This window comes from Leptosomus discolor, chromosome 8, assembly GCF_034619465.1.
Source record: "Leptosomus discolor isolate bLepDis1 chromosome 8, bLepDis1.hap2, whole genome shotgun sequence".
Lineage (NCBI taxonomy): Eukaryota > Metazoa > Chordata > Aves > Leptosomiformes > Leptosomidae > Leptosomus > Leptosomus discolor.
Window position 1 is genome coordinate 50,406,342 of NC_141398.1, and position 24,425 is coordinate 50,430,766.

At 42.4% G+C, this 24,425-nt stretch overlaps 1 protein-coding gene across 1 annotated transcript in view; it reads right to left on the bottom strand.

Moving 5' to 3' along the window:
* Positions 1-3,460: 3,460 nt before the first annotated feature.
* Positions 3,461-24,425, bottom strand: part of PEPD (peptidase D) — a 141,751-nt gene continuing 120,786 nt past the window's right edge. Inside the window, exons 13-15 of the mRNA XM_086469319.1 lie at positions 24,220-24,404; positions 12,239-12,430; positions 3,461-3,610 (exon numbers count right to left, since the gene is read on the bottom strand). Of these exons, the coding sequence (XP_086325445.1) occupies positions 3,461-3,610; positions 12,239-12,430; positions 24,220-24,404 (527 nt within the window). The remainder of the gene's footprint in view (positions 3,611-12,238; positions 12,431-24,219; positions 24,405-24,425) is intronic.

A 24,425-nucleotide genomic window follows, 5' to 3' on the forward strand; every position in this document is an offset into this window, starting at 1 on the left:
CATGTAGGCTGTGTGTAGCACATCACTTTAATATGTGAAGCCATAGACCTAAGATGATAACAAATTACTATTTTAAATTACCTTCAGTGAGCGTTTGGTTGCAAGAAAGGCATTAGTCTATTCTTCTAAGTCCCCTCCCGCCAAAATAGCTGTCTTGGACGCCTGAGGAGCAATGGCAGAGATGAGGCTTTCCCTCTCTTTGCCCCAAGGTGGAGCAGCCCAGGCTGTGTGACAGCAAAATGCCTCCATCTTACTCCTCCACCGCAAGGCACAGAACACCCATACCTAGGTGACGTCGACGATTCTCTCTTCTTCCTAAAGAAAGGCTAGAATACACATTTGCACAAGAACATTGCAGTGTAGGCCTATGAAAGTTAAGGTTTTCCTTTTGACACATTTTTCTTAACAACAACAGCCTGTGAGAGAATACAGTGCCTGTCACTACAAGAAGGAGCATTAGAGCACCATAGGTTTCACCAGGAAACCTCATTCCCATTTTCTCACTGTACCACTAAGAGAATGGGTCTACTCTAGCCTACGCGAGCACTAGGAGGCTCTACCACCTTACCCTGTAGCTGCAGCAGCGTAATTGGCATGACAGAATGCATCCAACCCCAGGGAGCTGAAGCAATTTAAATGTATCAGTTCAGAAGTGCTTGGACCTTTCTAAACACACAAACTTGCTCAACATAATACACTCTTCCTGTTATTTTGGTGCCACTCTATTCACTTGAACAAAGTCTGTTCGCACCAAGGGGAAAGGGCATTTGGGAAAACATGATAGCTAACAGCCTAAAATAGCCTAATGTAGTAAAAAAAGTCTGCTGTAACGTGTATTTCCCACCCACTAATAAATTTTACATGTATTAAATATCACTTTGCCTTTTTTTTAAAGGTTTAATTTCCTGCCCCCTCATGCTAATTTAGAAAAAAGTTCTAACTCACTTTTTGCTTAAGTGGATAAAAATTGTCATCATTACAGAACAGACTTCTGGAAGGAAGGATGAAATTTATATTCACAAACTTCATGGGCCTCATTATGAAAGAAAATGGGAGACGATGCACCATCCCAGACTGAAACGCATCCACGTCTTGGGCATGCAGAACAACAGAGAAGCCGGTTATGTGAGCGAGTGATTTCCCCCGAGAACTTGCGGTGGGGTTTGTTCGCTGGTACATGTTGAAGCAGAACCAGTTCTGCCTCCTGCAGCATGCCAGATTGCTCTACCTGTTCTGCAGCAGCGGAGCCCCGTATTTGCCAAGATTAATCAGAGGCAGGGAACGGCCTATTAACTACACTGGGGTTATGGCTTAGTTGAAACAATTCCAAAATATCTTTTTTTGAAAATCTGTGAAGTGTTACTTTAAAATAGTAACTGCTATTGAACCCAAGCAACAGCAGGTTTCAGAGTGCCCAAAGCAGTGAGCGATCCCATGGGTGTGTTCAGAGAATGCCACAGGAAAGCACTTGGATATGGAGGGAACAAGGCTGAGGCCACAAGCACCGTCTTGCACTGAAAAAACCTCCCAAGTTTTAGGGATAGATGAGTCTGGAGCAGTGCCAGTGTAGTTTCTGTGTTCTCGTATCTGCAAAGCTACCACAGCAAAGCCTGATGTCCTCTGCACAAGGGCTACATTTCAGAGGTACAAGACTTGCAGTCACCACAGAAGGAAGCATTAGCGCAGCTGCACATACAAGCTGCTGATCTCACACCCTCCCCTCCTCGCCCCTTCCCCTTCACAGTCAAGACCTCCTGCACTTACCTCTTACAAACCAACGCTGAGCAATCTTTAAAAAGATGTAAATAGGCTCATTTGTTAATAAAGTGACATTAAACATAAGGAGTCAAGTCCCCTGGATTACTTCATAACGTGTTTCTTCAGTCTCCAACACGCAGTTTCCTATTTAGCAATGGGTCACCAAGCTGTTACAAATAAAGAGCAGGTTCTTGTCACACAGATCAACCCAATTAGCAATGAGCTCTCTGCAGAGCAACACATTTGACAATTTTTAAGGAAATTATTTCAGACCTAAGTCCAGTCCCAGGTGGGGGGCACAAAGACAGCAACATAGTAGTTTTTGACACCATCCAAGCCCATGTTGTGTTGTATGCCCCACATAAGACAGGTGCTTGCAGGCACCCAGAAACTCACAGTTGGTCCCATTGAACTGTGTGCCAGCTCTAGAATATGAGCAAGAGAACCGAGATGCTGAGATGATCAAGTCAGCTGAAAATCCTTATCTGGCAAGCGGTGAGACCCAGAAAGGCCCTGACATCCTGCCCTGACTTCAGTTGCCCCTGACACGGCAGAGGGATGTTCTGAAGTGGCTCTGCAGTCAAACTGTGCAACAGAGCCTGAAGACCGAACAGGAGTTTTGATGTGTTCATAAATTGAGCAGGATTATTTTTATGTAGTTACAGCAACTAGGGCTATTTTATGATGCAAGAAATGTATTTATTCTCCTGCACCTACAGTAAAGAAAGGCTTCTCTGGGTGTCTTAAATCTTGCATGAATCGAAAAAAAATTTATGATCATTATTAGTATGTTTGTGGTGTATCCAAATAAAATTTACATGATTTCATTCTGAACCAGCTAACATTGGACAGTTAAAAATAACTTTATCATTCTGCACAGCATATGCTGCTGAATGACCCTGAGCCCTGCAGCAAAGGTACTCCCTTCTCCCAATTTCTAAGGCTTGTGAACACCACAGCAACTTACGTTTTTAAGGAACAGATGAACAAATCTAGTAAGCGTTGGGCTGTGTGTGAAGGATCAGCACACCCACTACCCAGAGCAGAAAAATCCGGCTAATGAAGGGTCAAAGTTTCCAGAGCTCAAATTGGTAGAAAGGTCAGATAAATAAGCAGCAATAGGAGCAGAACAGCGTAATGATCACAAAGCTGTGAGAATAAATGATGCCAAGGATGAATTTTAATAAAGATTCAATTCTGCTTACTCCATTGACACTGAAATAAGATCCGTAAGAAAAATATAAATGCCATTATGTCTACTGAGAACAGCTGATTTTTCTTCTATGTTTTTCACAGTACTCGTGATGAAGTTTAAAAAAGGACTTAGACTGTTACAATTGCTGACAGCATTCAGATATCTATTTGGTATTTTAAAGAGTCTCATTCATCAAAATTGAGATTTAATTGCAAGATAACTCTGAGCTGAGATTTGACAGAAGTATAAGCCCCACTGATAATGCAGCAGGGTTATTCAGGTGGCACTTGGTAATGTAAACTGCTGATTGCAAACAGCAGCATTTGAGTTAGCTGGATATCAAGTACTGAAGCTGCCTACTTCCATTTTTAATGAATGAATCATTCTGGCTAATAGCCTGCCTGCTTCTCTTGCTATTAAGAATTGGATGCATTTTATTTTATATGCTGCAGCATTAAATCAGAATGATGATTGATTAGTGTGAGACAGTAAGTATCATCCTGAAGTTTACTGCTTTTGGCTGGAGAGGCAGTCAAATGTCTTGGCACTGCTTTGGCCTTCTGCCATGAAAGCCTCTATTTCTTCAACAGTACGTGGGACGCACGTTAGCAGCTCCATTCCACTGGCTGTCACTGCGATGTCATCCTCGATCCGGACCTGTTACAGAGAACACGCGGTTACCAAGGTATTCCAGCCGGGGATGAGAAGCACATCAGGCAGCGACAGCGGCAAGAGCACAAGGTGTGTTTCAGTCTGTGGTGTTGATGCAACACCAGGCAGAGCAACATGCTGCAAGCACTGGAATTGCCCATCACCACCAGCACCGTGGTGCAGAGCTCTGCAGGGTCCAATCCCCTTGGGCCACCAGCCCCTGCCACCCTCCTGGGATCACACAAGCTCCATGGTGACCCCTGGCAGAGCAGCCCCTCAGGAGGTGGCGGCCCTGCAGGTGATTCAGGTGGTGCCTCTGCTACATCGGGTACGTCAGGGACAGGCCGAGCGAGACGCTGCATCAGCGAGCTCATGCTGTGTAATTACATGGGGCAAATAAATCTCAACCCCCTGACATCACGAACAGCAAAAGGAACATTCTCCCCTGAATTTGCCTCCAACCTTGCTAGGGACAGGTTCAACAGCAGTGCCTCCTGATGCCCGAAGTGCCTGTTCTTGAAGTGGTCTTGTTGCTGAGCTGCAGTTAGCTGCTCTTTGCACTTAAACATCACATTCTCTTTTCTCTAAACACCATAAACTTTCAAAGGAGGAACTGCAACATGAAAATCTTGTAGCTGATATTCAAAACATTGACTTTTGAGCTGATGAGTCCTAAGTGGGCCAGACATTCCTTTTAAAATACAATCACTACATTTCAAATCATGCAAGGAAAAAGCAGATCCCCTCAGTTTTCCAGCTCTTGTTCTGTTAAAATGAAAAGTATGCTCCATTTCTGTTTGACTCTAATCTCTTCTTACCAGTAAATATGCCTACACAGTCATTTTCCGTTATCTTATCAGAAAAATGTTAGTAAGTCGCTAAGCTGCAATAAAAGCAATTTTAGTAAGGTGTAAATCCAAGAGAACACAAACTCTGGGGACTCCCACCTTACAGTTGCTTTAATTGTTTCTGACCTCTTGACATTTTCAACTAAAAATAAAGCTGGTTAACATTTGTACTTCTGATTGCAAAATAATCCATTTGTTCAAACAAAATGAGTCATCCAGTCCTTATTGAACTGTTTAATGATGTCTTTGCCAGATTATTTCTTTTATTTGGTATCAAGTTAAGTTTATTATAAAGCAGAATTAAATAAATGAACTCCATTGAGTTCACACATTTGATTTGGACAGCTGTAAATTTGAAAGCTGCGAGGCTCTTTATGCTCAGTGTGCCTGAAAGGCCAGTGCCTTGCTGCAGAAGAGCAGCAACACATTGAATGACTCTATGCACTTGAACAGATTTTAGCAGGGTGGGTTTTTTGATTCATTGCTTCAAATTTGGCCAGCTAAGCAAAAAATAACCCAAGGATTCAGCAAGACGGTCACATTGCATCTAAAGGTGAACTGTGCCTTCTGCCTTGCAGCAGCTCCCCGCATCTGTCCTGCTGGGTCTCGGGCCTGGGCACAGCCTGCCTGGGTGGACCAGCCCTTGCCAAAAACCTGCTGGTACCAGGTGAGCCCTGCAAAAATGCCAGAACCTAGGGGACAGATCTGATGACATGGTAAAAGCCAAAGCATCACATTGTCAAGCCCACCAATGTAAATGGAGCTGGGCACAGTGTTGATGTGGGAAGTGAAACTGTTAGCGCAAAATTAAGTCCTAGAGCAGAGGGGAGGCCAGCCAAAGCTAGAGCTGACTCTGCTTATAGAGAGAGCTTCTTTTGGAGCACCACTAGCTTCACAAACCTTCACCTGCTTGAGGTGAAATTCCTCAATGCATCTGCTACAGAGAAATATCAGCCACAATTCATCTGCTTAACCAGTACAATTAGCAAAAAAAAAAAAAAAAAAAAAAAATAGTGTTTGCCAGTTCAGTATTTCAAGCCTTCATCAACACCTCGGCACTCTTTGAGAGGATGGACTGACTTGAAAGCAGAGCAAAGGAAAGCCAGACTAAGAGGGAGGGGGATGAACAAGTGGGACAAGGTGTCTGTTAATGCTGTGCCCAATCTAGGCCACAAGAGAAAATCAGGATGGGGAAGGAGCTGGAAAATGGAGCTAGAGTGATGAAAGGAGCTGGGGGAAGGAAGATACAGTGAAGCGAGACAGGATTGACAAATAATGGACAAAGAGAGATGGGGCTGGCTAAGGAGTGCAGGAAGGGAAATCCTGGTGGAGGTGAGAATGAGGAGAGTGCAGGGGGGTGCTAGAGCTGCCTAAGCTGGGGAACTGAGAGTCACCAAACAGGGGAGGATGGGGAAACCCATCAGTTTGGAGTGCCATACACAGCAACTCATCATTTAGGAGAAACATTGTTAGGTGATCATATCACCAATTCACAGCTGTGGATTGCTGTGAGAAGTGGGAGAGCCAGGACCGTTGCACAAGCCTGCTCACCATCACCAACTCCAAACGCTCTTTGAGATGTAGCTGGAGGTGCACACAGAACCACTGCTGTCATGGGGCCTCACCCATCACTCCTAGGAAAGCTCCAGCTCTTTCTCCAGGATCTAACCATTTGTCTGCCTGGATTGATCTCACCCGAAATGTGTGCCTGCCATAACAGAGAAGACAGACTTCTCACTCTCAGTGCACATTTTTCATTTGCCTAAAAGCAACACAATTGCAGAGGAACACAGGTTCTCAAGGGGGGAGGAAATTTTTGCATTTGGTCTTTTCCTTCACATCCTCCATGCTTCACCCTGAGCTTAATCTCAGCAGCTGCAAGAAGCAGCTTCAGAGGACCTGCAAAACCTTCCCTACAGGAGAGCCCGGCATTTGGTCTTGTCTTCTGTCCAAATGGATAAAAGATGCTGGATCTGCCTGGCAAGGCTCACTGGCTTGGGACTGCCTTTCCCAGTGGGGGACAGTGGTTATGAAACTAGCTCTCCGAGCTGTCCCTGTTTGCAGGCTCTTTGTTCAGCAGTGCTGCTTGTTTCAGGGCTACAGAGTGGTTTGGAATCAGACACGGCTTAAAGGAACAGCAAACCGAGGTGTGAGGTTCACTGCACTAGCAGTTTTCAGGGCATTCTGCAAACACCCCAGGGGAGGCGCTGCTTTTTCGTGAAACGGTATACTTCAAAAAGCACTCCTGCAAAGGTGAAGTGGCCAGGAATACCAGGACTACCCTAAAATGCCTTTTTCATATCAAGGGCAGTGGCATGATCTGTCTAGATAGACCTGATTGCACAATTGCCTAATGCCAGCAACAGACCATCACGTGGCTTGACTCAATGGACCCAACTCTGTCCCAAAGCAGGGTTGTGCGGGTATAGCCAAGGACAGCATAGAAGTTAAATACCAGGGCTGCTGTCAGCTATATATACAGCCTCGCACTTTGTCCTGACTTACTAATACAGTCATGCTCCCCAGAGCCTCCTGTGTTATCTTCCAAGGGAAGGGGGTTGTAGCACTCATTCATTTCTTTTGGATGATGATATATATAAAAGCCTTTTGAGAATCAAGAAACAATTTTGGCCAATTAAATAGTCCGGATTTGCACGATGACAGATCCCAGATGTGATTAAAAAAGACCACTGGTGACATGTCTCCTTTTTTTTTTTTTTTCAATCTGTTGAGCATTTGTTTGATTATGGCTGTTGAAAGCAGCAATACTATCGCTGCAAGATGTCAGAGTGGGAGACTTGCCTGGGAAACGATGACAGGACATGGGCCACACATGCTACCCCACAAAGTAACTTAGCACACGTGCTTCTGTCTGTCTGAAGGATCCACATGTCTGTTTTTATCACTGCCATCCTACAGAGGCAGATGCATGTAGCCAAGGCGACTTACTTAAACTCAGCCATTGACTCACCAATAATTTTTAATGAAGCACGCTTACCACGATCAGGGTTTGACTTCTGTATTTCAGGAGGACTGGATAGGAAGTAGAGCTGCCCGAACGTCAAACCCAGGGACAGGCGGGTACATTGCAGGGTCAGGGAAGGCACTTTCCTGTTACCATGTTACACAAAGTAGGAACACCAAGATGTTTTCTATGGAGGCTAATAGGCTCTATGCCACACAATGACTCTTTGTCATCCCATGCTGCCAGTCTTCCCTCTTCTTATCCACAAGCAAAGTCCTCATGTCAGGCACACTTTATTTTAAAGGTCCACATATAAACATTTTATAAAAGAGGATCAAGATTAGAAGGGTGAGGCCATGTATTTCATTAGATCAACTGATATAACTGGGAAAAAAAAGCTTCAGGCACACAGTCCCTTCATCCAGGCTCAAAAAGAAGCAATAAACTATAAGCTAAATACAGGTTAGAAACAACTGCTCTTACTTTAACCTAATTACGTTAACTAGACAACTGAAGAGAAAAGGGTTAAAGATGGTTTATAAGCTGCTGGTTTTGAGTTGCCTACAACTATCACTTCTCTCACAAGAACTTTAAAGAAAGCTATATATTTCACTATGACCACTGCCTTTCTATGAAAACTTTTCCAAAAAATGCTATGTAGCACTATTACTGTTACATAATACGAAATGTTAAAAAGCAGATGAGCATAATGTTTATTGCCTAGTAAACTATTTCATTCCACAATACACATTCACCATAAACCCAGAAACAGAGCTCAACCTTCTGAAAAATAAAACTCAGGACAGACACAACTGCATGACTCTCTGAACCAAAGGTAGAAGCAATTAAATAGCCTGCTTTTTATTTGGTTTAACATTTGTTACTGAGTAAGAGAAGTACTAGTGTTTTGAAAAACATTGTAATATTAGCGAATCTTCAAGGTCCTGGGTTTTGTAAATCTATTTAACTTTTAAATGAGAAAAATCTGAAAATGAAAGAAAGTAATGTATTTAACATTGAGCTGTCTTTCAGCATTTTCTCTAAGTTGCATGGAGTTTTCATATTAAGTCTAGTGCTAGTTCTACAAATCCTAGGCAAAAATAAAGCCCAAACAGAGACTGAATATTTAGGCCAAAAAAAAGATCGAATGGTTTTACTAGGTCTTCAAGAAAACATCGTACGAACTGCATGAATCAGTAATCAGTTTATGAAGAATGGAAATGGCAAACCCTAAAGGACAGCATTTGGAGTCGGTATTTCCCCTTCCCTGAGGAATCGGCTGCTTTTCCTAAGCAATATATACAACTGTATACACATACCTCTATGTTTATTTATGAGAACAGTGCAGGCAGAGTCCAGGCAGAGCAGAGGTGCCCTGGGACAGGCACTGTGCCAGTGCCCAACGGCAGCCCTTGCCCCACAGAATTTATGACCTCAGAAAATTGGACCTTAGTTTTGCAGATGGAGAACTGAAGTACATGTGACTGAGTGACTTCCCAAAATTGGCCAAGGAAACTTGTGAAGGACTGAACTCAACGGCTGTCAAGTGAAGAGTTCAGGGCTTCGGACAGGGCAGCCTGTGCTCTCAGAAGCAGATGCCCTGGCAAAACTTCTCGCCTTCCTCTAGAGGGATCTGTGTTTGACCCAGACCAGCTCTTGTTTGGTAAAAGCCTAAATTATGAGGTCCCTGAGGAGCAGTTACAGCCACGAGGCCTGGGTGTCTGTGTTATAGGGATGTAGGAAGGCTGGGCTGCCGATGGACCTGTTCTGAGTGTGCACAGGACCTGCGCTGGTGCCACCAGTACAGGCCCCACATGCTGGCAACAATGCAGAACCGGTGAAGGAAAACCTCCCGTTTCTCACATTCTTTCCTGCTCTTCCAGCTTTTACAATTTCTTCATGGCTAATACCAGGCAGCATGAATTACAATAAATGGCTACAGTCTTGCCCTCTTGGGCATTGGCAAAAGAGCTTCTCTTCTCAATGCAGAGACTTGTCACAGGCAAGAAAATTATCCAAAGCCCAAAAAAGACATGAATTCAAGGTGATTTCATTAAAATCCACAAATCCCCTGTGCAGACAGTCTTACTCAGAATTACAGCGGTGTTACTTTGGTTAAATATAAGTTCATTTTTGAAGTGAATTAAACTAAACCAAATTAAGAACATTTTAATTAGTGTTGAGTTCTGCAGAGGGAAATGAACTACTTATTTCCTTTTGTAGAATGTATTTTTCTTTTAAACTTAAAGGAGGATTGGACTGGCTGTATGGCCTGGTTTGGCTGGGACAGAAGGGGGAAGGTTTGCTGTGGAAGCTGAGGAAGGGGGACTCCTGCAGGGTTCCTCTGGCTCCTCCTCTGGCTTCTCTCTGCTTCTGAGGACTGCTCTCCTGTTGATTGTGATGGCTGCCATACTCATTTGGCTGAGTATAACTCTGTATACCTTTGTTAGTATTAGTGCTGTTTCATTAAATCTGTTTTCACTTCAACCCATAGGTCTGCTCTCCTTTTCCTGATTCCCCTCCCTGGCTGGTTGTTGGGTGATAGAGCGACTGTTAAGAGTTTAGCCCTGGGTACAGGCTGAATGTAGACACTGTAGTGAGCTCTTCAGCTAGAACTGACACCAATACTAACCCCTGTACTGTTAATATATGTCAGTAAAAACACTGGGCTTCACAGGATCTTTTCTAATAATGTACAGAGAAAGTTTTCTGACATACTTTTGAGAGAAATACTCACTCATTCTGGGTAAACTAGAATGAACAAGCATGTAGGTAACTAAGCACACTACACAGCATAATATGCACCTTCTATTTATGCAGAATCAAGTCAGAATTGTAAAGATGGAAAAATTAATTTTGATTGCATTATAATTCAGCTTTTGTGTAGAATTCAGAAATATTCAGATGTACTTCAGTCTCAGATTTTATTTCCATTCTTCTCCTGGACAAATTCAAGTGACAACATCTGGCTCAGGGTATGTGTGTATTATTATTTTTACTCTCTAAGTAAAATGTATTGTTCACAGGGGGATTGGAGATTCAGATTTTTGCTCAATCGTTTTTGGGCAGCTCCCCCTTTTAGCAAAGTTTGTTGGCTAGCTCTTCTTACAAGTCATCATTACAGGAAGCTAAGCAAAAAACAGGGGAGAAAGTTAGACTTTGATTGAAATCTCTGGAACAAAAGTGCCTGATCCAGCAACTTATTACCAAGGTAGAGATCCTGTGCTGTCACTCCTATTCCATGCAAACACAGGCAGCAGGTGAGCCACATGCATGCCTCAAGCTGCAGAGCAAGAGCAGGCATTCACAGCAAGTCATAGAAAATGTAGACTTTGCTGAGCATTTCCAGCGAAAGCTCACCAGGAATCAATTCAACTGCTGAAAAACTCCCACAGAATGTTTACAAGGAAAGCAAAGACAGTTAAACCTGTTTGTGTTGTGGTGTCAAGCTACACAAGTGCATTACTTGTGCTACACAGCATTTCTTCAAAATATGCTTCAGCATGTGGTGCCATATATAATGTGCTCACAGAAAATGCAGTTAGCTGCCTTTTTTTCACTAGTATCTCAGTTGGCTGGCTGGCAAGTCTTGATATTGAAACAACACAGACACAGGTAACATCCCAAACCTCAGCAGTGAATTAAATATCAGTGCGGGTAAAATCCCACGTCTCTCAATAAGGCTGCACGCACATCGTATGAGGAGCCTCCACAGGCAGCTGCCCAGGAGCCTGGCTGGTTCATACAACTGGTGATGGCACACACAACATTTCTGTCAGGGTTGGTCGTTCAAAGGCAGCTCAGACCAAAAGCGTTACAGTAATTACCCTCTCATGGATGGTGTACAGTGATAAATTAGTTGATGGCAGCAGCGGACAATTCCTAATGAGTGACTTTTCATACCAGAAAATCACCGCCGTTGCCAGTGATTGTTAGCTTTGTTGAGACTTAGCAGAAAAGCCACGAGGAGGATGGGGCATTGCAGCTGCCTGCTCTATCTTCTCTGTGCATGAATACGGAAGCTCGGAGAACAATGAGGCACCCTTCAAATGCTCCCCCTGCTAAAATGAAAACCCACTGGAAGCCACTGCAACTGCTAAATGCTCTGAAAGGGTGGTGGCTTTGAATGGGAAATGTGCCCTGGAGAGCATGGAGAAACAAGGCCCCTCTACTTGCGCAGCAGCTGCCTGCATGGGAACGATCGCCCAGATCACGGCTACCTTCTGAGTCAGCCAACCTTCCTGCGCACACACTGCTGCCTGCAATGCGATACCTCAAGCTTGGGTGCTCCTGAAGACCATTGGCCATTCCCTTGGAAAACATGGAAGGCTTTACATTCATAAGTTTTGTGCCGTTTTGGCAATAGTCCACTAAGAGCAATTACTGTTGTTTTTCTCTACTGCCTCCCTGACTTAAACAGCATCAGGCTTTTCTGCCCTCGGAGCGAGCACCAGACCGTGCTGCTGTCTAGGAGGCTAACTTTGGAATATGGATCTCAGTCTTGTCTTTCATAACACACATGTTTCATACATGTAGACAAGACACCTACCTGGCAACTCACAAGTACAGTGCTGACAGAAGGTACTTCAATCAATGGAAAAATATGGGTCTATCGTTAATCAGCTATCACAAGTATAAAACCGCATTTAAAAATAACAAAAAAACCACCCAGTTTGTCTGCAGGGTCAAATGGCCCAACGCGCTGCTTCAGCCCGATGTGCAATACATCACAACTTCCAAAAGACTTACTCTCAAGTACACAGGAAAGGCAAACAAACAGAAAACCAATTTCAGAAAACCACCTCGTTAAGAATTACTCACCCCACCAAATCCTCTAAATCGCTGCAGGACGTCATTGTTGATGAAACAGGACTGTGCAGGATCATGGAGGGCTTGGTCCAAGAGGTGGTCGATGAAGTAGATGCCCGGCTCGATGGTCAGCACCATGCCCTGCTCCAGGCTGCGGGCAGTGCGCAGGCTCCTGAGCCCTGGCAGGTCAATGCGTTCCACTCCCTGTGGAAGAAACACCGGTTCCGACAGACAGAAAGGCAATCCATGGTGACCTCTTATCAAGACCCTCCCACGCTGACTGCTCCATAAGAGACTCAAAATACAAAAATAATTGGGAAGTAGAGGACTGAAACCATGCTGTACAGTTAACACTCTCTTATCAGTTCCTCATTTAGCTTCCACATACAGCGATGACCAGCTTTCAAGTCAACACCCAAGCTGGTTTTTGCACCACAGAAACCCCTGCTTTGGATATGCTTAGTACCGTCACTCTCTCTACTTGGGAGAAGTACTGCATTACAGAGAAAAAAGAATTACCTGCACTATTCTTCCCTTGCAAAGTACAATGTTTTAAGCTACGTGCAAATCTTGAAATGCCCCCTCCACGTCATGGCTGAAATAGCTTAACTATGCAGGAGAGAACAATTTCTCCAAGGATATGCAAATGCTTATTCTCACCAAATGTTATTAAAATTACACATTTATGATCTTGATTCAGGAGCAATGAGTCTACACATGACCTCATAAAAGCAGCCCATTTAAAACTAAACTTTTGTCAGATTCAGACTTTCAGGCAACATGGTGCTGACTTATATTATTAAAAACTAAGCCAAAACAAGTCCTAACTAGCAAAACATTCTCTTCTTCCCAAAAGCTGGTAAAGTAAAATGATATACGAGGACATGCTTAGTAAAGGAATTAGAAACACTGCAAAGACTAGTTCAGGATATTAATTTTCTTCCCCCAAATGTGCCAGGTATTGCAACATTGGAATAAATATATCTCAATCCCATTAGCTTTTTGAAAAGTCTTTGCAACTGTAGCAAAATTTCATCAACAAAATATCATCATGACCAGTAAACAGCTCACAGGCCGACTAGCTTGCAAACATGCACACACTTCGCTCATGAACACTTTTTCCACTTCAGCCAGTAAGTTAGAGGTTAACCGGTCTGCAAGACCAAGGTGTTACTTATTTGGTCTCCAGGCAGCATTCCCAAATCTTGCTTCTGGCCAAAGTCACAGTAATTTTCATCATCAGCAGAAGGGGTGACTCTTTTCAGGATCACTAGCAGAGTGACTGGTATCATGAGGACGAAACATCCCCTTTCTCCAGCACAAAGCATTGAGTGCCTAGCAGAAGAGGCAGCACCTCCTGGCATTTCTGCCAGACCAATGCAGGGAGGTGGAGGGAGGCAGGAGTATACCCTGCAGATTAGCCACGTTTTTGTCTCATTGAACCATTCGCTCTTCAAAGTGTATATAGCCCCACAGTACTGTTTGCTCCTGAGCTCCACTTTCAGTTCAGAGAAAAGCCTATTTCACAGAAATCCTACTTGCAACAGCCACTCAGCAGTGTTTGTTTTATTCTCACCGGCTGCCCAAGCAATACTAGGCTTGCTTTTTTCCCTTTGCAGAGCTTCTGTTCCAATGCACAGCATCTTGCAGCAGACAGGATTTTCAAAGCTTACCAGCCTGGACATCCGTGGGTAGGTTTGCCCGCTTTTCATGTGGAGCATTTGCTTGCCCTTGCAAGCCAGGATGTGTATCCTGACCATTTTCACTGTGTATTCAATATATTTTATTTCATATGTTTGATCTGAATTTTGCAGAGCATTATATTACACTAAAATAAGAAAGCACGATTTTGTTTCACTGAGGCTAGGAAACAAGAATATTCTGATATTAAGCATAGTACTTTGCATTTATATTCTTATCAAAACCCAGAGAATCAATATATTTCTAAACTTGAAACAGTAACTGTACTGAAATGGAGACATTTTTCTTTCTGCTGCTGCCCCATGGGGTTTGGCATCTCACACATTCATTGTAATGAGTAAAGGAAATGAGGGCATCCAATCTTGTGGATTAATCTCTCCATGAGCTGTAAACAATTAGATTAGTGTCTGGACCTTTTGGTGTCTTGCCAACTATCTATCGGCTGCTTTACAACAAACAACCCATATTTGGCTTTTAAGTACACTTCAATTCTACTTGTAAATGCCTTTTCTGAGGCAGTCAATCCAAGACAGATGCTAGAAAGATGAATGTGCAGTGAGGAAAACAATGGCAAACATCCTCTGAAGGCAGTCCTGGCACAGCATCTGCATTTTTTTGCCTTTTCTTAAAACAAATGAGGTTTACCACCAGGTGTGATGATCAAGCCTCGATGCCCACTTCAGATACCTCTGTACAGCCATTAAAGCAATGTGTAGACATTTTGTCTGGACTGCTTGCAGTCTGATTCTACTTTTAGTACTTCCTCAGAAACTAAGAACACAATTGCAAGACCCAGGGATTCACATTTAGAATTTTGTTCAGTGGCAGTGGCTCTATAGGTTGTCAGCAATGCAGGGCGGGCCCCTGAGGCATCCGAATACTCCTGCTTCCCCAAAAGTAAAATTTTAACTTCTCTAGAAGGGATTCACAAACTCTTTTTAATATTCCTCCCCATCCTATCTCAACTCTAGGTTGTGTCGGCTCTTTGTTTCATCTCCAAATCTTTGGATTTTGCAGCACTGAAGCCACTGTGTAAATGGCAATGGCTACATCTCTTCCATGAAAGCATCTCTAATGGGCCTTCGGAGAAAGGGTAACACTGCTCAGCTTTTCAAAGACAGCAAGCAGGACACCAGTGGGTGGACTTGTGGCAAGGAAGCCCTACGCTCCTTTTTAATGGAGGCTAGCAAGGTGTTCACTGGGGGCTAGCAGGGTGTGCACCAAGAGATGCATAAAATGGATGACGGGAGAGACAGGTTCTGGCTATTGCGTGCACATGGCCATACATACCCTGAGCAGAGGACAGTCCCAGTCCAGCTTGCTGCAAAGCTGAAGGACACCATGAGCTGGGACAGGGAATGAGCAGAGTGGGGAAGGGGGAAAGTGACCAAGCGGGAGAGATGACAAAACTCCTTCTTTTGAGAACAGCACTGGATTAAAACGTACATCAAACAATGGCTTCAGCATCCCAAATGACATCTGATCTCTGGGCACTGATGGCCTTCTCTGTAACCATCATGGCCATCAGGTCCAGGAGCTGACAGTTCTCAGCTCTCATTCTGCTTCAGTTGTTTATGAAAACTAGAACAAACTGAGGATTTTTTTTAATGACTGAAACACCACCACACCCTAAATAGTTGAGAGGTCTGAAACAAGGACACTGCCGTTTTGCCCCAATTCAAACCTTGTTGGGAGCAAAGCCTCATACTGTCATCCATTGGTATGAATCTTCTCCCATTATTGGACTTTCTTCTTTGTGAGGAGGAAACTTCCCTGTATTTTGCAGCTAAACAACTAACGCTTTGTTTTCAACAATATCCATGATGTTGTTTTGTAGTTAGATGAAATGAAGAGTAAAAAATATGAACACTGATGCAGCAGCTGTGTGGATATCTGTTTCTATTATTGTTATATCCTGGAGGCTTGGCCATGGAGCAGGACCCTGTCGCACTCAGCACTGTACAACTGTAAAGGATCAGCTGGTAATTTCCCTCAAAAAAGCATAGAGAATAATCCAGAAAATATTAACACCTAGGCACCTAAAAAGAGACTTGCAGTGACATTCTGGCAAAATTACTTTTTGAAGCAGTTTATTTTCCTGTATATTGCAACAACAGACTGTATTGGAAACTGTTTTCTAAGACTGATTTTATTTGGAGGTTCTGCTCACATTTTAAAATTGAGACACTCCCCTCACAGTAAGCACAGATGTATGACACTGTCATTTGCGACTGTACTCCTGCCAAGAACATCAGATTCCAATTAATGGTTCATGTAAGGTAACAAAACCCAGCATGTCTAGGCAATAAGGACTGTCAAGGGAACAAGAGAATTATTATGTAAACTGATTTCATTACTATGTAAGCAAAATAAAAGTTCAAATTAAGTGTGCAGTAATACAAAATATAGATCTATTTTTGGAACAAGCGGAGAATTAGGAAGTATGCAAATATGCCTATCCCCCAGAAAAGTGTCTGTGGAAGACTAGAAGTTGCAATATCCCCAGAATACCTCAGTATAAGGATGAATTACTGCCTGCTCCTAAGCAACTCAATGGTTAATGGGGGTGTATGTTGCTTTTCCCATGGAAGAACTGCAATGTGTATCATACTGGATCTTGTCCCACAGACACTGGCTACCAGGGCAAAGCGATCAGAAGCACAAATAGCTTCAGGTCCACTCGGGTGAGCCTGATCTTGGGTCTGTCTTTGTATCAGGACAGAAGAAAACCACAGGTGATGTCTCTGTGCTGGCTGGTCATTGCCTATAGGGCCATTACACTAGCTAGGGACACACAAGCACAGAGATGCAAGGACACCCTCCCTCCTGAAACCAGGGGCTGCAATGCTCAGTTGGCATCACCGAGCAGCCTCCTCAAGCCAGCAACGGCAGCAAAACACGGCCATGGCAGAGATCACCAAAGCTACTCATAACTGTAAATACTGAACCACAGTAAAATACTCATGTAGTGACACAAACTAGTTGCTGGTACTTGTCTTCCAGCTAAATCATCACAGCACTTTTTTGAGCCTGACAAATAAGACTGTCCCAGTTGGACCACATCCAATACAGCAAAGTCCTAACTATTTTACTAAGCTAAGTGCAATCAAGTATTTAAATTAGTCAGAACATTATAACATTATATTTAGATTATATGAAATCAACACCAAAGTGAAATCTCAGCTCTTTCACTCTTACCTATTCTCCCACTGCATATATGCAACTTATAATTAGCTCATTTACTGTGAAAAGAATGGAGCCCTATGCAGCTAATAAAATAAAAGTCTTGAATTCCATTTCACTTGTCTCCTGGTCCCTTCTCTCTAAGCCCTTGCTTCTCTTATTGAGTGCTACTAATGAAGATTAGTTTATTCAATCTATCTCATTTTTCCGGCAGCCTGAGCTGCCAATAGTCACTTGAAGGAACTGCTGTCAGTCTTGCCTTTGAAATCAGCAGCAGGTTACAGGAGAACATGCCTCAAGCATCACATACCACTTGCAGCATTTGCAAGTCAAAGCTTCCACTTCTGCAGGAGAATCTAATTACCAGCTGGAGCTTTTGGGACACAGCTCAAAGTTAATATTGGGGGAACCAAGGGCACATGATGTTTAAGTGGCTATTTTTATTCGAAACATTTTTGTCTTTTCCTAGGTATTAACTGTGGTATCAGGTTTACGCTGCCCCAAAACGTTCCTGTTATTGCAGGGAATGAAGATGAATCACCTGCTGTTTATTTGAAGAGCCACTGCCTGCTCTGAGTCAGATACAGCTGAATTTCAACCCATTGCTACAGTGTGGTTCTGAGCATAACCTCGCATGTCGTTTTTGCTTCCTGATCCTGAGATGTCACTAAGATCCATTGTTATCATAATGGAAATAATAAAACATACAGATCATACATTTTTCTTTTTCTTAAAACGTAACTGTGAGGAAAAGAAATAGCACATAGCAAAAATCACCAAGTTGACAACTACAATATAAACCTGGAAGATGAGGAGAATATTTAGATAGAGAATTCATAAGACATGGGATAAAGAATTGCGAAAGCTACCAGCAATACTGCTTTAAAGTGAGACCAATGGCAAGCACCGCTTAAAAATCTAATAAGACACGTTTTCTTGTGACACACAGAAAGCATACGCAGGCAATGTCCTTAAATGAAAGGGCTTTTTCTTTTGTGATCTTTTGATACTAATATTAGTGGAAATTGCATAGCAAAACCCCTAAAGCATACCTATGATACTTTTTAAACCTTACTTTTACATTTAATTGAAAGCAGAACTGTACTATTTTAGTTTTTCTTTCCTCCTGTACCTAGAATTGTTCAAAAACACACAAGCTCTGCTAGTCTCTGCTAAAATTTCAGAAAGATTTGGACAATAAATACTCAAGATAAAAACTCTCTTAGCACACGAAGTCTTTTGCAACAAACTTCAACAAGTAAAACAATCATAAGCAAGTATCTCCTTCAAAAAAATGAACCACAACTAATGAAACTAAATCAAGCAACAAAAAAACCCCACCCAAGTACATGACACTTTCTTTCTCAGGAGGAGGGAAACCCTGTGGTATGACAGGGCATGGTCTGTACCACAGCACTGCACTTACATAGCACCTGAGCCTTCTCTCCTCTCCTCTCCTGCCTCTGCTCAAGTTCTAAGCTGCCATGAACACCCAGACTCCAGCATTTGTGGACAGCAGGATGACCATGAGCCAGCAATGTGCCCTTGTGGCCAAGAAGGCCCATGGCATCCTGGGGTGTATCAGAAGGGGTGTGGTCAGTAGGTTGTGAGAAGTTCTCATCCCCCTCTACTCTGCCCTAGTGAGACCGCATCTGGAATAGTGTGTTCAGTTCTGGGCCCCTCAGTTCACGAAGGACAGGGAGCTGCTTGAAAGAGCCCAGTGCAGAGTCACAAAGGTGATTAAGGGGGTGGAACATCTCCCTTATGATGAAAGGCTGAGGGAGCTGGGTCTCTTTAGCCTGGAGGAGACTGAGGGGTGACCTCATCAATGTTTATAAATACATAATGGGTGAGTGTCAGGAGGATGGAGCCGGGCTCTTCTCAGTGATGTCCAATGACAGGACAAGGGGCAACAGGTGCAAGATGGAGCACAGGAGGTTCCACATCAACATAAGGAAAAACTTTTTCACTGTAAGGGTGACAGAGTACTGGAACAGGCTCCCCAGAGAGGTTGTGGAGTCTCCTTCTTTGGAGACATTCAAAACCCACCTGGACGTGTTCCTGGGTGATCTACTTTAGGTGGTCCTGCTCTGGCAGGGGGGTTGGACTAGATGATCTTTCGAGGTCCCATCCAACCTTTAACATTTTGTGTGATTTTGTGTGATCTGTCCTCACAGGGAAAAGCTGTTGGGAACTGATCACAATTTTTCCGGGCACCCACAAGACACCGGAGCAGAGTAAGTCTATTATCCTAACTCTGGGAGGGGTGGAAAATCCCACAGAATCTTACACTGCAGGAAACTCTCCTGCTTGGTGTTTGACCCAAGATAACAATAAGTGCTATGGATTTCAGTGCTGCTCTGCATGGAAATGCTGTAGAATTGAAAGTCTTCAGTGATTTGTTTCTTGCATGCAGTCTGCCTGCTCAACGGCCCATACAACCATAGGGTTCTGCTATGCAGGAATTCAAAGAATCAAAAAGAAAGTGATTCAAGGGGACCCTGTGAAGTAGAAGCAGCAGGTTTTTTCTCCCAATCTTTTCTCAAGATGTACAATCGCTTGCAAGAACAAAACCTAGAGCTAAAACCGATGAAAGGCTGTTTTAATCTCCCCTCGTGTAAGTGCCTACTATACAGGTTGTTTCACGTTTGCAGGTCCTGGGTACGCAAGGTAGAGTAAGGCTTTGCATGGTTATTACCAAGTGAAGCAATTTGCATCACTGGGGCTCTACATAACAGCTTTAGGCTTCCTGGTAAGTTCACCTCATCCTCTGTGTCTTAAAGAAAAAAAACATTAATGCATCATTTGCAATGCTAACCACAAAAAAAATGAAATCTTATGCTTCAGCATAAAGTAGGATACATAAGGAAAATAATTTTTGCCAGAACAAGAAAGGGTACAAGATTATTCCTGTAATCTCTAGTAGGTTTGGTGATCTAAATCCCCAGACGGTCATCGGGGATCTGGGAAGCAAGACTTCTGTTAGAGCCAGATGTAGCTTGTACACCTCTCTGAGCAGCAGAGATGTTCCCCAAGCATGCACAGTAATGGTAGGACATGGATAACTCCAGGATCAAAACAAACCTCTAACCTTAATTTGCTGATGCAGAATAACAATGAAAGGATCAGCTTTTCCTGAGAATAGAGAATTGAATTAAAACTTTAAACTAAGGTAAATCTTATAATTTTAAAAGACAATATGAAATGAAACTCTTAATTCACAAGATGTTAAAATCACAGTGGTTATTAACCTAACTTAAATTAACTGGCTTATTATTATAGAAAGTCATCAAATGTACTTAGCATTCTTTAGAGCCTTACAGTCAATTAATATAACATGAAATTGAATCAACTCAAGCATCTAGAGACGCAGAACCTAAATTTAAATGAAAACTTCAGTCCCATCTACCTCAGGGTCTGAAAATTTGGGATCACCTACCACATTTTCTCCATTGCAACAGGCACAAACACTCATTTATATCCCATATCGAATTTACCCAGAAACAAATGAAAGAGTGTGGGAAAACCATCTCCATGATTAAATTTTACAGCTGAAGCTAAGCCCAGTGGAGTTTTCACCCTTTGAAGCTAGCTCTGTCTGACTAACGGCCAGATTTTCTGAAGTGATTAGTACCACTGGGGCTGAATTTTTAGAACTGCTCAAGTTGTAGTTAGACCCTTAAAAGAAGCAGACAAATTTTCAAAGAAGTGTTCCACACTCAGTTTCCCTGCGAGGAATACCATGGTACACTGCAGGAGACCTGATTCCCAAAGGAGCTCTTGACTGCAGAGTACTTCTGAAAATCAGGACATTTACTTATGTGTTTCAATGGGATACACCGGTGTTTATGGTCTTTTAAAAATCTTGCCCTAAACACAGTTGCTAAGCTGCATTTATTGCTGGCCAAAACCAATTATTCTTTATCATGGCATAAAAAGGAAGGGAAACGTTGTATTTTTCTAATATCCCAGAGTATTCTTTGCAGAAAATGCGCAAGTTTTTTACAGTGTTTGTCAAAGAGAAAGAAAGTGCTTGTTCAATGCTGCATGTGAAAGCTGCTTACTGGAAAAGATGAAAACATATTATTGCCAATTTTGAAAAAAGAAATCTTTGGCTACTAATGAATAACTAATCTAAGCTAACAATGTCTGGAAATAGTTTTTTTGGAACACACAAAACTTTGTGACGGATAAAAATTAGGAAATTAAAGCTTATTGTATTATTCCAAATGTAAGTGTTTACACTTGAGGAAAAATAATGGAATAATATCCACTTGGAAAGTTTTTGTTTTTAAAAAATCCTTTGTAATACTCCCAGAAATTCCCTTAGCCAAAAACAAATAACTTGCTTCTTAACCAGCTAGAAAAAAGAACATGATACTACAGGCATGGGCTCAGTGTACAATAAACACACAAATGGCTTTATGAAATTCCTTGTGAAAAATCTTGCTAGCTAGTAAACATTTAAAATGCACTAAAAATCACTCCACAGCATACTAGATGTCTTCAAAGTGCATTTTCTCATGAAACAACAAGGCATAGATAAAAAAACCTTCTGCCACTTAATACAGACATGTATCACACTGACATGAGAGGTGTCCAATCACCCATGTTTAGATTTATGTGGGGAAAACCACATCCCTTTCTGAAGCCTTCCAGTGCCTCCCTGGCCCCGTAGGTACAGCTCCCTCTTGCCTCAGGCAGGGACCGTGCCCCCCATTAGAGCTTCAAGCCCAGAGAAGCCTAATGAAGTTCACTCCATCAACAGGCCTTTGATGTGGGTTTTCCACCATCAGATGCTCAGATACCTCACCTTAGTCAAATGACCCAATATAAAGAACCTCATGCTTTGGGTCAGAGAGAAGTGATGGGTCTAATGGAGGCAGAATTAACGCTGCAGAGAGAGTTTAAAGGGGCTGCTCTTCTGCTGAACCCCTAATTCATTATTTTTCAAACTAAGTTGATGCCACACATCATCTATGCACACATTTACATGCAAATACAGGACTTTAGCTATTTGTTTGTGAGCTCACATACATGCTTCCCCCATATTCAGGAAATTTGTTATTTAGGATTGGATTCTGAAAGTAAAATAAGCCGTGCAAACATTGTTAATGTAAGAATGCAGCTGCATGTCTACATGAATGAATGATTTCAATATTTACAAGTATAAAATTCTCAATCTGCACAGAGCTCTGGTATTTTTACACATATTAGGTATGAAAGTAGAAAGCCTCATTCATTTGACAATCCAATCCCTATACCCATTTTTATCTATAACAGGTTGCTCTTTCAAAACCGTGGATAGATCTGTCTACTTACAGAAAAATGACCCTTAAATTATATAATATACCAGATAATTAACAGCTATAAATTTGGTCATATGTAAATAAAAATTAGTTTCAAAAACTGATTCTGTAGCTCATATGCCACTCTACTGAAACAGGCTGAGAGATGGAAGGTTTTTAGGGTCTGTGGCTCTATACTCCCCTAAAATCAGTTCTAGGAATCTCCCTTGAAATTAAGGTACTTGCTCTAACATTCAAAGCATACAGTTTCTAAGTAAAAACCAAGCATGGTACTTTTCACTCTCACAATTCTTCTCACTTCTTCCTAAAATTCAGTTGTCTCTTTACCCTACCAAGTCTTGAACACGTACTCCAGTTTACGTAAGTCCACCAAATTCAGAATGGTTATTCACAACACAAGTGAAAACGATCTAAGCAAAGGCACGCAACATCGGGGTCCTGGATTTTTAAGTCCATGAACTCTCTGAGTTATCACATCCCTTGTGCTTTGCTGAATGCCTCTATTTGTACATACAGAGAATGCACTTGGGAGAGACAGAGACACAAACATCCATCCTTTCTGTATTAGCTAGTGAAGAAACCTTAAAATCAGAATAGGGTTGCTTTTGATTTTTGCTTGATTTTTATTACATATAAATTTATTAGCCGATGCCCATACATTGTCACCACAGTATTGTGTCTCAACAATAATTATATTATGAACATAACGAGTACCCTCAAATACCATATACTGTTTCTCCCCTGCCTAAAAAAGTGAACCCACCAATAACAGCTGTTATGTAGCCTGTTCACCCAACATGAACAAGCTCCAAAATATGCTTAAACCTTACCTAAAGAGTTCTTACTTTCTTTTTCAGGGTCTTGTAAAAGAACACCATACATAAGAGAGAAGGCAAATGATCCATTTTCATACTCTATTATTGAAAAACTTTAACAGTTATACTCAAATAACCAAAACATAATACACAGAAAATCCTTCTGAAGTCTTTCTGAAGCTGCTGTAAACTTCCTTTCTTTATTCAAACCTTAAGTTCAATTCCCCTTAGAGACTTCTTTTTTTTTTTTAGTATCATTGCAAACATCTTACCATTCATTGGTTACAGAATTTTACCCATTCTGCTTTCAGACCACAGTCATGAACCACCATTTCATCATTCAGGGAAAAAGGTAATAATTCTGTGTGTTCTGCAGAAACTCAGAATACAAGAGGTTATGCTTTCACATTTGCAAAGACTGGAAGACTTGATGGATATTTTTCTTCCTATTCTCATTCCAGGACAACACATCTACATTGGTGCCCACGCTGACACCGGAGATCAAAGTTCAAGACAGGAGTAAGAGCCAGCTTGCTTCCGTATGACACAGCCATTGGGATTTACTACCCCAGGTGCAGCAGTGGGCTCCCACAGCTGTCTCACATCTGGAACAGAGCAAGTGAGTCTTCCCACTACAGGTCTCAGGCATACTGAGATGCTCTCTGCCACAGCACAGGATACGCTTGAGTGATGTATGTCAACAGCGGTGACTCATGGAGGAACAACACAACATACGTAGAAACTGAACAGATTAAGAATGCCTGAAGGGTGGCATTGGTTGACTTCTCCTCATAAGCAATTTCTGTTTTAATTCCCTTAAAGTAAACTGCGTAAAATATCATATCCAGAAAAAGACACACTTAAATGCACATCTGCTCCATCTCTGAGATGATGCGACTGGCTAATCATACATGAACTAACAGAAACATGGATTGAATTGAGAGGGGTTAATCTGCAAGGCAGTTGAGAATGGACTAACACTAACCTCTGGGTAGCCTCCAACATCATGCACATCGATTCCAAGTAGATGTCCAAGTCCGTGTGGCATAAATATTGCACCCAGATGAACCTTCACCATGTCATCTACATTGCCTTTCAGAATGCCAATTTTAGTCAACTCCTCCAGATGGACTCTGTCAGCCAGACGGTGCATATCAGGCCAGGCGACCCCTTAGAGAGCAGAAACAAGCA